This window comes from Palaemon carinicauda, chromosome 28 (genome assembly GCF_036898095.1).
Source record: "Palaemon carinicauda isolate YSFRI2023 chromosome 28, ASM3689809v2, whole genome shotgun sequence".
Lineage (NCBI taxonomy): Eukaryota > Metazoa > Arthropoda > Malacostraca > Decapoda > Palaemonidae > Palaemon > Palaemon carinicauda.
The window spans coordinates 81,820,194-81,835,867 of record NC_090752.1 but is presented as its reverse complement, the minus strand read 5'-3'; the positions used below and the strand labels follow the sequence as shown (position 1 = coordinate 81,835,867).

The 15,674-nt window shown below is 34.2% G+C and overlaps 1 protein-coding gene across 1 annotated transcript; it reads right to left on the bottom strand.

Annotated features, from left to right (window-relative positions):
• Nucleotides 1-328: 328 nt before the first annotated feature.
• LOC137621905 (flagellar attachment zone protein 1-like) lies at nucleotides 329-1,594 on the bottom strand. Its single transcript, XM_068352408.1, has 2 exons — nucleotides 1,262-1,594; nucleotides 329-1,111 (listed from the first exon to the last, which is right to left on the bottom strand). Exons 1-2 carry the CDS (start codon nucleotides 1,592-1,594, stop codon nucleotides 329-331), a joined length of 1,116 nt encoding a protein of 371 aa, XP_068208509.1.
• Between the last annotated feature and the right edge of the window lie 14,080 nt (nucleotides 1,595-15,674).

The following is a 15,674-nucleotide window of genomic DNA, read 5'->3' as shown; positions in this document are numbered from 1 at the left end:
AGGTGTCCTTTCCAGTGAAACTGATGTCCTGAACCTGTCCAGAATGGGTAAAGCATAAAACTTAACAAGAAGATTATTCCTTTCCAAACAAAACTAAACAAAAACATTTTATTCCGTTTTTCCTATAAATACTTTTTTTTTTTTTTTTTTTTTTTGGTGGCGATATTATAATCACCATTTTTTTGTTTTTTTTATTTTTTGGTGGCGATATTATAATCACCATTTTATATATATATATATATATATATATATATATATATATATATATATATATATATATATATATATATAGATTTTGTCATATTTTGTGTTGCGGTATAATTCCTCTTTAGTTTTTTTTCCAGTCCTGCCTTCTCGTCTCTTGAAGGGCGAATCTATTCAACTGGCTATCCCATATTAAATCCCCAGACTGCTCACGAGAAATTTCCATATAATATAATTCCTTCAACTCCGGGTGTGTTTGAGACAGGCCTTCTACAAGTTGGGTAATAGCGAAATTCTTATTGTTTAATTCCATCTCTAGGTTCATATTTCTTTCCATCATAGCTTGATACTTCTCCTTATAAATTGCAAATTCGTCTGCCACGGAAGTTAGATTCCTAATTTCTTCTTCCAGAGTTTTATTCTTCTCGTCGCCCTTCATCAACGTACTTTTTAAGGTGCTCTCCTCCGAGAGGTCTCTCCTCAGTCGTCTATTCTCTGCTTTAACACCAGCAACTTCTTTCCACAGTTTTTCCAGTTCCTCCTCAGCCATTTCCAGATCGCACACCACGTCTTTCTTAATTAATAGTTCAGCCTTCAATTTGTTGTTCTCATCCAGGGCAGTATCCAATTTAGTCCCTATTCTGTAGACCTCCTCGACTGCAGCATTAAGTTCACTTTCTAAAGCTGGCTTTTGCAAAACGTTTTCCGTCTTCATTCTCTTGTTTTCAGCCTTGACACTGTCCAGTTCAGCCCAGAGTGTTCGGATCTCCTTATCAGCACTTTCCACGTATTCCTCCAAGTCGCTCTTTTCCAAAAGTTTCTTGTTAGCTGTCAACAGATCTCCTGCTACTCTTACCAGCCTCTTCTCGAGTATCCGAATTTCCTCATGGGCATTTTCTACAACTGCCTTGGTCAAAAGCTCATCACGAATTTGATCGTTTCGAGCTATAGCTTTTTCTAGACTTACCATAAGAGACTCAATATTCCTATTTGCTCTCTTTAAATCATCAATTAAAGCTAAGTTACCGATGTTATTATATAACTCAATTTCTCCTACCTGAACAGATTTCTTGACCAAAAGATCCTCTCGAAGTTCATCGTTTTCAGTTTCAGCTTTTTCTAGACTTACCATAAGAGACTCAATTTTCTTATTGGCTCTATCTAAATATTTATTTAAAGCTGATATAGCTATGTTGTCCTTAGATAACTCAATTTCTTCTGCCTCTGCGTCATGCACTTCTTCACAGATGCGTTGTAAGTCATTGGTCGTTTCCGTTTCTTGGTGGATTCTAACGAAGAAATCATCAAATAATTTCATTCCCTCTTCGGCACCGCCCAACTCCTCACCTCGATCCTTTTGAGATGCTTCCTCCATTTCCTCCCGATCCATCAAATCCAAGAATTTTTCTGCTTCTCTATGTGAATCCTCGTCTCCCCAGCACCATGCCATGGCGCCAAAAGCTGTCAAAGATCCCAGTAAAATTATTCTGTCAGTCATAAATCTAACCATTTTGTATAGTAAAGATTTACTCAATGCCTTCCATGGCTAACGAATATATCATTAAAATTAGAAAAAAATATTGACACATTTCTCTGAAGACGAAGGATTCCTGGAGCCAAGGAAGATGAAGATTTTCAGAGTCATCACTGGAGACAAAATAATCCTGTAGCAGCCATTGAGAAACAGTTCAAGGCCTGGCAAAAAAGCAATAGATTTCCAATTACTCCGCCTTTGGGAGGTCAGTTGGAGACGAAATAATTCTGAAGACCTGGCAGAAAACCGACTCAAAGATCCAGTGAAGACAAGAAAATCCTGCAGACTTTGGGAGCTCAATCGAAGATGTCTACAACGACGATTCTGAAATGGTCTCTCTCTCTCTCTCTCTCTCTCTCTCTCTCTCTCTCTCTCTCTCTCTCTCTCTCTCTCTCTCTCTATATATATATATATATATATATATATATATACATATATATACATATATATACATATATATGTGTTTGTGTGTATACTGTACACACATACATATATATAATTGTATGTAACATAATATATATATATATATATATATATATATATATATATTATGTTACATACAATTATATATATGTATGTGTGTACAGTATACACACAAACACACACACACACACACACACATATATATATATATATATATATATATATATATATATAGTATGCATGTATGTATATGCTTGTATATATTCATATATATATATGCGGATATGTATATGTACTTACACATTTATATATATATATATATATATATATATATATATATATATATGTAGGTGTGTATATAAATATATATATATATATATATATATATATATATATATATATATATATTTATATATATTTCCATATGTATGTATGTCTGTATGTAAACACACATATATATGTACATACATACCTACTTATCTGGGTGTATGTATGCATAGTATATGTCCATATATATTATCATCATTATCATGTCCCCCTAAGCCTATTGACGCGAAAGGCCTCAGTTAGATTTCGTCAGTCCATTGTATATATATATATATATATATATATATATATATATATATATATATATGTATATATATATATATATATATATATATATATATATATATATATATAAATGTGTAGTGATTAATATGAGTGCATATAGTGATAATCTTATAGAGACTGATGGTGTGAAAAATTTCCATTTAAGAATTGTTTATTTGGGCAACTACCCATGAAAAAAAAATTTCTTGGTTTGTGCATGTGCATCAAGCTCTCCGTAGATGGTGAACTACTAACAAATGGTGTATGTTTATGTTTGAAGCAGGTTACGTTTTAATGCAATGGATAACGAAATAATCATAAACAACCTCCTTTGTTTTATAACTTCTGCAAAAAATGATTTTACTAAAAATTTTATTGGATGTAGCTGATTGTTTTTATTCCCATGAAAATATCAAGACTGCGAAATCCGAGCTTGCAAATATTCTTCATAAGGACCTTGTTTGGAGGAGGGACCCAGTGAAAAAACGAAAAGACTTAAAGGATGTATTGGAATACAGTGAAGAGGTAATTGCTTCAAGCAAGAGAATAAAATTTGTTTGTGAGAGCTATAGAGGAATGCCTCCCATTGGTATGGAATTTATTGCCCCACTGATATTAAGGTTATCGGAAGACGTAAATAAAATAAATGAAGTGTTACCAAAGTTTGTCGATATTAGATCTGAGGTAATTTAATACTGCAGATTCTGTGAGACAAGTGAGGAAAGATGTCAAAGACCTTAAAAATGAATTCAGCTGTGCGGTCAAAGGTATAAATGAAGCCGCAAATGATTTATCCGATGAGATGGAGCTATTGCAGGATATGCAATCTTTCAGGATGTCGGTCAGTGGAGAGGGATCTCTCCCCGAGAGGGTTTGAATTGGGGAAAAAGATAATAATACCCGGTTATCTTACTCAGCAGTTGCATCTAGGCCATCCAAAAACAACTCAAGAAAAGCTGTAAACAACGAAAAAAGACGTCAAATTCTACTGAAAACAACCTTGTTGAGGGACAGAATGGTTCATCTTCTGATTCAGGAATTGCTGGACAGGGCCGAGGACCTTGACGAGATTTTGTCAGCCTACAGAGAAGATGCAGATAGTCGAGGAAGTGAAGAAGAGGGTTGGACAGTCGTTGGAAAGAAAAATAAACCTAAACTTACAGCAAAAACTCAGAAAAACAGCCAAGTTGAGAATCGTAGACAACGAACTTTTAAAGTGACTGGTGTTAAAAAAACGGGTCACCACTCGTTCAAAGGAGTGAAAAAACTGTTGATGTTTTTGTTGGAAGAGTGTATACGGAAGTTGACTCAAATGATATTAAAAGTTTTGTTAAAGAAGTCTTTGATATAAATGTTATTAAGATAGAAGAACTGGAAATCTTCAGTTCAGAGAGCAAAGCTCTTAAACTAACAGTGAATTTAGACGAAAGGGAATGCTTATTTGACTCAGAGTCATGGCCTGAAGGGGTCATAGTAAATAAATATTACAAAAAGAGACAATAAGACAAATTTTTGATATTATTAGTGTAACCACTTGTTTATTTTATATCATTATTGATATTTGTACCTTTGCTTTCTATTTATTATGGCATTGAAACTTTGCACAAATAATTGTTGCTCTCTGGCGAAAAATATTGATCTGGTCAGAGAGCTTGCAGTAAGTCAGTATGACTTTATATTTTTACAAGAAACATTTGTTACAGAAAACAGACTTGGTGATTTACAGTTTATTGATGAGCATTATGAAGTAATAGGGTCACCGGCAGTCTATTCGGAGAAAGCTATTGAGTCTTTTTCCGGTACGTGTGAGGGTGGGTTAGCTTGTCTATGGAAAAAAAATTCCTTTTTGATATCAAAAAGATTATTATAGAGAAGTATTTTATTGTAATGTCCGTTTTTTATGACCAAAAATTACTTGTGTTTGTAAATGTATATATCCGAAGCGATATTTGTAGAATAGAGACTTTGAATGAATATTTGGCTTCACTTAGTTATCTTGAATATATTTTAACTGAGATTAAATATGATTCTATATTTTTTATTGGTGATTTTAATGCAGACCCTTTTTCTGGTCGCTCATGGAATCACTTGATGGATTTTATGAAAGATAATCAACTTGAATGTTTTGATGTTTGTGCTCTGGATGACTCTACTTTCACATTTTTGTCCTTTGGGGCTAGCTATACCAAATGTTTAGACCATATAGTTGGGAGAAAGGAAAATGATACCTATGTGAAGAATATCAGAGTATTGTATGATATAATTGGTTCGGACCATTTGCCAGTAGAAGCTGAAGTGGTTGTTGATGCTGGAAGTCCTTGTACACCATCATATTTAGGTCCTGAAGACGGAAAAATTAGGTACCATGTTGACTGGGATAAACTTTCTACAAATGAACTTTGTCTTATTGGAGCAAATGTGATGTCTAGAGTGGGTAGCTTAGTAAGTAATGCATCATTTGACTGCTGTTCTTTGCGTTGTAGAGATTGTAAACATCTCAGGGAAATTGATTGTTTTTACTCTGCACTTGCAATGTCTGTAAAAGAGGAAAGCTCTCTTTACTCAAAGGCAATAAAGAGAAAATGTAAATATAAAGTGATACCTTGATGGAATCGTAATGTAAAATGTAAATACAAAACTGCCAGAATGGAATACTTAAAGTGGTTGCAGTCAGGAAAAATACATGCTGGCCCAGAGTTCGATCAAATGAGGGGAAGTCGCAAAATATTCAAAGAGGCATTAAATGAATGTAAGAGAAATGAATTTGCTGAGAGGTCTTTATCGATTCAAGAAAAATTTGAGGACAAAGATATGAAAAAATTCTTTTGGGGATTAAATGAAAAAGAATAACAAAGCGAAACAATCAGAAATAATTGATGGGGGAAATAATATAGAAAATATAATACAGATTTTTAAAAATAAATTTCTATCGTTTGATTTAAACAGTTCAAATGAACTCCCAGAAAATGAACTACTATTGAAATTAAATGAATATTGGATAAATGACAGAAAATTCAACATTAGAATATCATTAGATACGTTAAAAAGGTTGATTAAAAAACCTAAAAATGGAATTAGTGATGACGGAATTCCTGCTATTTTATTGAAAAGGGGTAGTGATCAGTTTTTGAGTATGTTGTGTGATTTCATGAACGCCTGTTATGGTCATTGTTACTTCCCTTCGGAATTACTTGGCGGGGATATTAATCCTACAATAAAGGACCTAAAAGGAAATGTTTCTGAATCATCGAACTACCGTCCAGTGATGCAGTTGTCACTTATCTCATCACAGGTTTATATATAAAGTCGTGCCATCAGTACTTCTTAACTACATACAGGACAAAAGAGTACAGATATAATATATTCATAATCGGATCTTATTCAAGCTTTTACAACTTTTTGAACAGTAAAAATACCAATATTTATTATTAACAAGTTGCCTTCATTTTCATATGTCCCTATACATGACATTTAGGCATCCTCATACACTGAGAGCTTCATCAAGATACTTTGCCCTTTGCGTTGGAAGTCATTCTGACTACAAGTTCAACATACGGCCCCAGGGGACGGCCTCTCACCTGATTGAGCTCCACTTTTGGATGGGATTCCAGTCTGTCCCAGAGGCCTAATGGATTTGCCTTATTCAGACGTTTGACATTCCTAGCAATATTTTTTTTACCTTGTTTCATATTTTTCTTATTTCTATCTATTGTTACTTTTGGCAGTTATTTGCTGTTTTGCACAATGTGGTGCAATTTATTTTCGATTTTTCCATGGTTTTGCATCTCTTGGATATTACTTAAATATTGTCTATTCCGTATAGAAATACAAAATTAAAACAAATAGCATATGAACATGCATACATACTCATATATGTTTATGTGTGTGTTTTAGTGTAAATATGCCATTGCCTGTATTTTACATGTTTCCCCCAATGGAGTTACGTACAGAAAAAGTTTACTGTCATAATTCTTCACAATATTTGTAATGAGTTGGCATATTTACGATCATTTCAAGAACGACGGAGTGAAGCAAGTGGTAGTTCCTACCCAAGGGCCAACCTACTGCATGCTCCTGCTTCCACACACAGGCAGCAGCGACCATTTCCGAACCCACATGCAAATGTAAACACATTCTAATATTCATCCGTCGACGGGATGCGAAGCTAAGTGGCTCCAGGCCATCGGTCTTCATAAAAAAACACATCACTGATCGATCAGGTGACTGGACACAGAAGCATCCCAGGATGCAGCGAAGTAGGAAGTAGAGAATGACTCTCTCTCTCTCTCTCTCTCTCTCTCTCTCTCTCTCTCTCTCTCTCTCTCTCTCTCTCTCAGGGGATGTAGTGAACAATAACACGGTAAACGAATTCAAGAATAAGTTAGACAAGATCATAAAAACTCTGAACGTTTACGAAATAAGTAAAACCAAGATCGTAAAAACTCTCTAAACGTTTAAACTACTGTAGTTCTCTTCACCCAAGAGCAAATGGATAGTCTCCGCGGATGGACTAAAGTCTTTGAGACTTAAAAAATACTTGTAATACACTCTCTCTCTCTCTCTCTCTCTCTCTCTCTCTCTCTCTCTCTCTCTCTCTCTCTCTCTCTCTCTCTCTCTCTCACATATTTAAAAGGGAAGTTTAGTTCAGTTTTTGGTTCTTCCTTCTTTGACGTTTAGAATCTATCTTCAAAACTTCTATTTTTATTTAGTGAAATTCCTTATATTTTGAAAAAATTCTTCGCTCTAACAAAAATATAAAATTAAATCGTACTTAAATGACTGTGGATTTTTTTCGCAACATTAATAAATCTTTGTACAAATAATATAAATATTCCCATTATCTTTCTTTTTCTGTATCATCGTTCTCCAACTGCCTTGTTTTCTGTCTTATATTTTTTGCAGGAGTTCTCTTGGTCTCTTCCTACTTAGCTGTCCAACTTTTTCAAAACTTCATCACTCCCCGATTTTCTCAAGAACATATCCTTCTCGGGAGCAAATTGGTATTGTTGAATTATTCTACGATGATGAAAACGTATGATGATAATGATAGCAATGATAAAAGTAACAATAGTAAAACCTGTAAATGCAAACAATTGAATAAAGATCTCGCCTTATCTCTGGTCATACAGTAGAGTGTCTACTGCAATTTATCTACATCAACACTAATTTATCCCCAAATATATATTTGTCTACAACAATTTGTCCATTGAAACCATACGAACTTGTAACTGCTGTAAATTGAAATGTTTATTCCTTCGCAGTTGGTAATGTGTACTTGCTCAAAATTGGAAAAGGCATTCCAGCGTAGGTAATTAGTTCTGGAACTTCCGGGTGTTATTTCCAGGCAGCTTTGAAACAAGATAAATGCTTTGTGCGGTTTATTGACAGTTCGGGAGTAAAAGATGGAATCGCAAGTGAAAAATATACGGTGTAAAGAGCAAGAGCAATATTGAGAATCCATTTGGATTGCAGTAAGTGCACGCTAGGAGAACATTGCTTAAGGAAATTTCAAAAATTAGGACTTGAAAAATTGTGGAAAAACAAACATGTAAAAAACACATGCGAAGCTATTAGTTTATCATGATTTTTCCTTCAATTGCTACGTTTGATGCCGAAAATTTTCGATTAAAAACGTGTGTATTGATAGGATATACAAGTGACCCACCACAATGTAAGCCCAACGAAGTACATCATTCATTGTTTAGGGCAATAGAGGACCAATAATATTTCTCATGTAACTTACCAAAATTGCTACTGCCCCTGGCTAGTAGGGAATTTGCGTCAAGAACAAATAAAACCCTATAATATGTATTATATGTGTGTATTTTTTTTTCAGTAGCCTTCGTTTTAATTATTTTTCCTTGTATCGATTGCAGCTCTCTCTCTCTCTCTCTCTCTCTCTCTCTCTCTCTCTCTCTCTCACACACACACACACACACACACACACATATATTTAAAACACTTAAACGTGATGTATCACAAATCATCTCTCACCCTTTCCTCTGACTTGAAACATGAGTTTGAATACCTCGACCCTGGAGAAATCAATCCGAGAGAGATAAACCTTCATTGGCAGTCATTTGCAACTGCAAATATTTTCATATTTTCGATTTAGAGCTCCACAAATGGACGCTAGAATGTTTTGCTTTTCCTTACGTTTTTGTATTGCATTTTTTCGCATTAACTCCTTCTGGTTTTCATACATTTTTAGACACGTTCGTGCGTCAGCTTCCTTGTTGATTTCCTTATGGTTTTAAGACACATTATCCTCTTAAAATCACAAAGCGAAAAAATATAACGGATTTAGAAAAAAAATCTTCACTTTGGGAAAGCAGAATTCTTCAACAGTTTACAAAAAAAAAAAAAAAAAAAAAAAGTGTTCGTTACAGTTGGAAAATAATTCCAAATAACACTTATGCTATGAGATGACACTCTAGCCCTTTGCCTTAATACAATAGTCAGGTTTAACTTTGAAGGCCATCAGATAAAGCTGTTGAGTTTGATTTAATTTCATTGTTTATATGTTTCATTACTGTTTTTTTATTCTTTGTGTTTGTCTCACAGAATGCTATGCTATTGCCACCAGGTGTTGTTGCAATTCGTGATTACATAAACTGAATGATTGTTCACTTTGATACCGTTGACTTGATCAATCGTAATTAACGATCTCCTTGATCGTCACAGGATTAATTAACGCGCTTGGGTGTGTCGAAGGGCAATATTACACGAGAGAGAGAGAGAGAGAGAGAGAGAGAGAGAGAGAGAGAGAGAGAGACCCACTCTATCCTTAATTGAAGACCTAACGCTCCTCGTTACTGAGGCTTGCATAGCTGTTAACGGGCAAATGACCCGAATTGAGATCTCTATCACGTGTGTGGAATCCCAAGGGAACTCGAACTTATCTTTTTTCAGTTAAGAAAAAAATATATGATTTTCGTTTTTATTCAACTTTTCTAACTATGAATTATCTTATTAATTAAATTCATAAGAAAATGTAAGCAAATTTTAGCATAATGCTTGGTTATATATATATATATATATATATATATATATATATATATATATATATATATATATATATATATATATATATATATATATATATATATATATATATATATATATATATATATATATATATATATATATATATATATATATATATATATATATATATATATATATATATATATATATATATATATATATATATATATATTTATACTGTATGTCATGGCTCACTGCAGGGATAATGCAAGTAACTTGCAGCAGGTTTTCAGTTCTATCTGCATTACTCTCTCGCTTTTACTTTCCAATCTTCCTTTGTTATCTTTTCTTTTGGCTGCCCAATTTATTTAATTTACTATGTTATATTTTTGTTTTTCATTTACGAACTAATCTTTTGGGCATCTCTTATAATACTCTAACAGTGATAGCCGGTGGTCTAGCCAAAATACTCTATAATGGTAACTATGATATTTAATTATAACTATGATATTCATAAAGCTATTTAATGGTAATGCTATTTAATGATAACTATTATAATGATAAAGCTATTTAAAGATAACTATGATAATGATAAGGATATTTAATGATTACTATGATAATGATAAAGCTATTCAATGCTCGAAGAAACCCTTTTACCCTTTTTCGTTCCCATGAGTCTGCAAGTTCTCGTCGCCGTCTCTTTTTTGATGTGAGTAAATTGCCATAGAAAACAACAACTGCCGATTCAAGTTATCATCAAGGTCCTTTAAATCTACTAATTTAAAGGACTTTGGTCATCATGAAAATATCTTTATCTTTCATAAGATACGGTGTAATATTCACCAGTGTACGCGTCCCGTCAAAAATGACGGCTAAATATTTAGATAGATACGCACACGCAACTCCCTCTCACTGGGGTATGACTATTCCCTCTCCCCCTACCCTATGGACGGGGAGAGCTTCTGTCTCACCAGGGTATGACTATTCCTCCCCTTACCTGATTGACCGTGAGAGTTGAGTGTGACCGAGAGGAAATTGAATATATATATATATATATATATATATATATATATATATATATATATATATATATATATATATACACTGTATGCAGTATCTATGTATAGCCAGACATTTGCTCTTTATCATATAGGTAAGATTCTTCTTTGAATCATTTTCATGATCGAGGGTCGCTAGGGAGAAATAACAGGATAATGGTCACTGCCGCATTCATGCTAATAAGAGGATAAATCCGTTCACAGAAATATCCCATAGTATTAGTCACTTCCTTTATTTATATTAAATGCTTATCATCAGTATGTTAAACTCCCATAGAATTAACGGAAGCCTTTTATTTTCTGTACTCTTTCAACGGCCTCTTCCAAGCACCTCGTGTTCCGACTTCTTCCTTTCAACACTTACAAATTGTATTTTTTTTTATGAATGTTCATTATGACTGACACAATATAAAAACAAATTGAAGGATCCTTTCACCTATGCTAACCTTATTATCAAGTTTTGTACACATTTGGCATTTCCCACTCTCTCTGGTCATCATTTAGTTCAAATATTATTCCATCTCAGTTTTCCATATATATATATTAATCTTTTAAAAGTATTGTCCCATACATCTTGGGGGGGGGGGGGGGCAGACTACACTACTATTTAAAAATTATACAAGGCCTTGATTTTTTCCAAAATTAGTTATGGATGTAAAATATACTCTAAAAGTCACTCCATGCCAATTAAAGATGTTAGATTCAGTACATCATGCTGGTATTAGATTGTCCACAGGAGCTTTTAGAACTTTGCCTATCACAAGTCTCCTTTTTGATGCTGGAGAATTATCTCTAGACCTTTACCGAAAGTCTTCTATTGTTCGGTATTGGTTTAGGTTACAAAGACTTCCTAACTCTTTAGCCTTTCAGACTGTAAGGCACACATCATACTCTGAGTTGCACCCAAAATCTCCTCAACCTCATGGTAATCAGTGTTGATATAATTAGAAGTAAGGTGCTTCCATTTAAGGTATCATCAACGCCTCCATGGAAATTACCAGAGGTTTCTTTTTGTAAATATTTTATTGGAGTTAAGAAGAATATGACTGACTTAGAATCCAGGTCTCTTTTTATGGAACATGTTTCAGAATATAGGGGATCGACTTTTATATATACTGATGGCTCCAAATCGGATGCTGGTGTTGGATTTGGAGTACATAGTAATGGTTCTAATTGTAGAGGTGCACTTCCTCTAACAGCTTCCATATTTACTGTATGGCATACTAACTGCTATTGAGAAAATGGCGTTGGAGAAGGAGAGCAATTTTACCATTTTTAGTGATGCAAGGAGTGTTCTTCAAGCTTTAGAAGTTTTTAATTCTAGTAACCCTCTAGTTATAAAGATTTAAGAATGGCTTTTTAATATTAGTCAAAGAGGTATAATGGTTCGATTTTGTTAGGTTCCAGCACATATAGGTGTGTCTGGGAATGAAAAGGCAGATTTACTGACGAAGAATGCTGCATCCGAGTTGCTACGAAGAAGGTATCCCATTCCTGTAATGATTTCCTACCTAACATCAAGAAATGGTTTTGTTATAGGTGGCAACAGCACTGGGATAGTCCAGATGGCAATAAGAAGAGAGGTAACAAATGTCATATCTACAGCACAAACTAGAGGGGCACTCAATAGGGATCTTGCCTTTGGCACGCCAAGCAGTTTTACTTTACTCTAAATTCCGCTACTTGTACTTTGATATATTATCTTCAATTGAACACTTAATGGATTTATCCGTGGATCATATCCCACATGGCCACAATGTTTCGCTGAAATGGGTATCTTAGTTTTTTCGTGATGTTAACAAATAAAAAATAAATATCTACCTTTTAGGCTACTTAACATTGCGATAATTTTCAAAGTACGACTATGTACTTGTACTTTGATGTACTTTATCCAAAATGTTTCATATTCATCGTTGTACCATACCCAACATGACTACCAATTTTGGTTAGATTTGGTACAGTAGTTTTTGTGTAAAGTTGTTCACAATCGATGACAGGGGTGAATGAATATACTTCGCAGAATCTTCGATTTTGGCGAAGGCAATTAGTTACAAGTGTATGAAGAACTGAGTGTTGTATTCATTCTACTCTCTTCTACATTTATCGAACCCTGAATTTTAGTTTAATGCTTATAATTGTATTAGTTGATGTTCAGTGAAATTACTAATTAATGAAATAAAAATCATTATTCAAAGGTAGTATATGTACAGTATATAATATATAACATTAAATGTTTGATATCACCGCCAACAAACTTTTTTTTTTTTTAATAAATCATACATCGACATTATTTCAATTTAGATGATGATGTAATTCAGAGTGGGTTTACCTTAACGTTGTGAAAGGGTTTGCATATGACAAAGCTGTACTTGTCAGGGCCACCCATACTAGGCTTGGGTTGCTGTAAGCGATCAGACAAAAGTCTCCCACCATCATCAATCCGCACTGGCCAGTGTGGTGATGGAAACTGGCCAAACCCCATACATGAATGAGGACTTGTCTAAGGCTTCTGACCTGCAGTGGACTAGAAATAGCTGCATTTATTATTATTATTTTGGTTAATGCCTCGGTCAAACTAATATTTTCTTTCTAATTGATTAGTCAAGTAATGAAATCTCGAGAATATATCATTATTATTATTAGCATTATTATTATTACTAGCTAAGCTACAACCCTTATTGGAAAGGGAGGACGTTATAAGCCCAAGGGCTTCAACAAGGAAAAATAGATCAGTCATGAGAGAAAAAAGAAAATAGATGAACTACATGAGAAGTAATAAATAATTAATATAGAATGTTTTAAGATCAGTACCAACGTTAGAATAGATCTGTCATATATACAATAAGAAGAGAGATTCTAGTAACATGTGCAGCAAGTTTTCAATATTGGTGACGAAATGGAAACTACAGATGCGCCGTGAAAAGCGTCTGGGACTCATTTTGCATCAGTATAGAAAAGTAGGCTGTTTAAAGTTTAGATTCAAAGAGATAAAAGATTTACGTCGTAACCTACATCTCCCTTGTATAATAAAGTGCAAGTATCTGGCTATATATATATATATATATATATATATATATATATATATATATATATATATATATATATATTGACGATATATCGCTGAGGCATACGATGTCCAGCTGGCAGTACAATCCTCTAGATACTGACCATATACAGTATACTTATGATCAGTGCCCAAACCCCGTCCTCACCTAAGCTAGGACCAGGGAGGGACAGGCAATTGGCTCTTGATCTCATTAGGTAGATCTATAGGCTCCCCCAAACTTCTCATCCTTAGCTCACAAGGATGGTGGGGCTGCAGACACTTCAAGAAACTATCAAGCTTGAGCGGGACTCGATTCCTAGTCAGGCAGATCGTGAGGCAGGGACTTATCCAATAGGCCTCCACGACCCTTCCTTCTACCCAGTTTCGTTTTCTATCTTGTTTCTGTCCTGATTTTGATAAGTATTGTGTTATCCCTTTCAGTTATCCCTGTGTAAATATATTGCAAAATACTGCAGCAGTTATGAAGCACTGACCGCTTGAAAGAAAAATTCAAAATAGTCTGCCACATTTTTTTGTTTGACTATCTTTTTTATCACTGCTTGACTTCTAATGCCTTTATGCACAAAATGAATTAACAAATTAACGTTCAGCCATCCCCACCATTTTTCTTTCTATATTCAACGGCTAAACATCACTGATAAAAACTAAGAATTGGATTAGTGTTGCAGTATTGTCGGCAGATATCTCCCTCGGTTTTTCCTCCTAAAACTCCTGGTGTCATTTATCCTATAACGTTTTAAACTGTCCACCGCTTTTTCTCTTTCCTATTTTCATCAGGATTCCGGCTCTTTCTTTTTCTCTTTTATGTCTTGTATTATCCAAGTAGGAGCTAGCGCTTAGGCAATCATATTCTTTCATTAGCCTCTAATTTTGTTTCAAATGTTTCATTTAGGAAAAAAAAAAAAACGGAAAACAGGAACGACAAATAGGTGGCATACTACTTAGCTAAGTGGTATGCCACTATCATACCATCTTCCTGGACCAAGGTGCGATTCTCCTGCCGGTCAGAAGCTTTTGTCTTGGAGTTGGTTCCCCTTGTGTTTCTGATCCCGTGGTATAAGAGAGAATTCATTCATTAAGGTATTAGAATATATGGCTTATTTGAATATAGATATATGTATATTTATTACTGTATATATATACATATATATATATATATATATATATATATATATATATATATATATATACACGCACTTGCACACTTACATTCATTATAAAGAGATAGTGTTATTTGCTGCTATATCTGTAGCTGTATATAGGTATACTGATTTCTGTGAGTACTAAGATCAATGTAGCCATAGCTATATATTTTACAATATCCCTTAACCTTTGAACCCTCCTCCAAATCAGCAACAAATGATTACGTCCCGATTGATAACAAACGGATAACTCGTAATGATAGGATTTTTCTCATTTTCATCTTTCTCTTGGCATGAATGGAAGCGTTGTGTAACCTCCGTATGTTTTATAGGGCTCTGAAGCCTGATGCTTTGACTATTACAAGCCTTATATTACGTATGATAAGTTTTCACTTGATGCATTAATGAGTCATTGTTACTGGAGGTAGATATATTCAGGATGTTATTAGCTCCGTCATGGAGGTTATAAAATGACCTGCGTTTACTTACCCGTTTGTCTGTCTGACTGTTAGTAGGATTACATAATAATTTATGGTCCGATATTCAAAAAGTTTTATCAACGGATAGGCATTATGCTTTGAAAGAAACCATTGAAATTTGAGCTGACCTTAATCAAGATTGCGATTTTGGTTATTGTTATTATTATACAGAAGACTCAATCACGGCCA

Excerpts from the sequence above, each read along its gene's own strand:
- LOC137621905 (XM_068352408.1), bottom strand. The coding sequence starts at position 1,594 with ATGGATCGGGAGGAAATGGAGGAAGCATCTCAAAAGGATCGAGGTGAG. Across the intron at positions 1,112-1,261 it reads TGGTCAAGAAATCTGTTCAG|GCAGTTGTAGAAAATGCCCA; the intron begins GTAGGAGAAATT and ends CTTTTGACCAAG.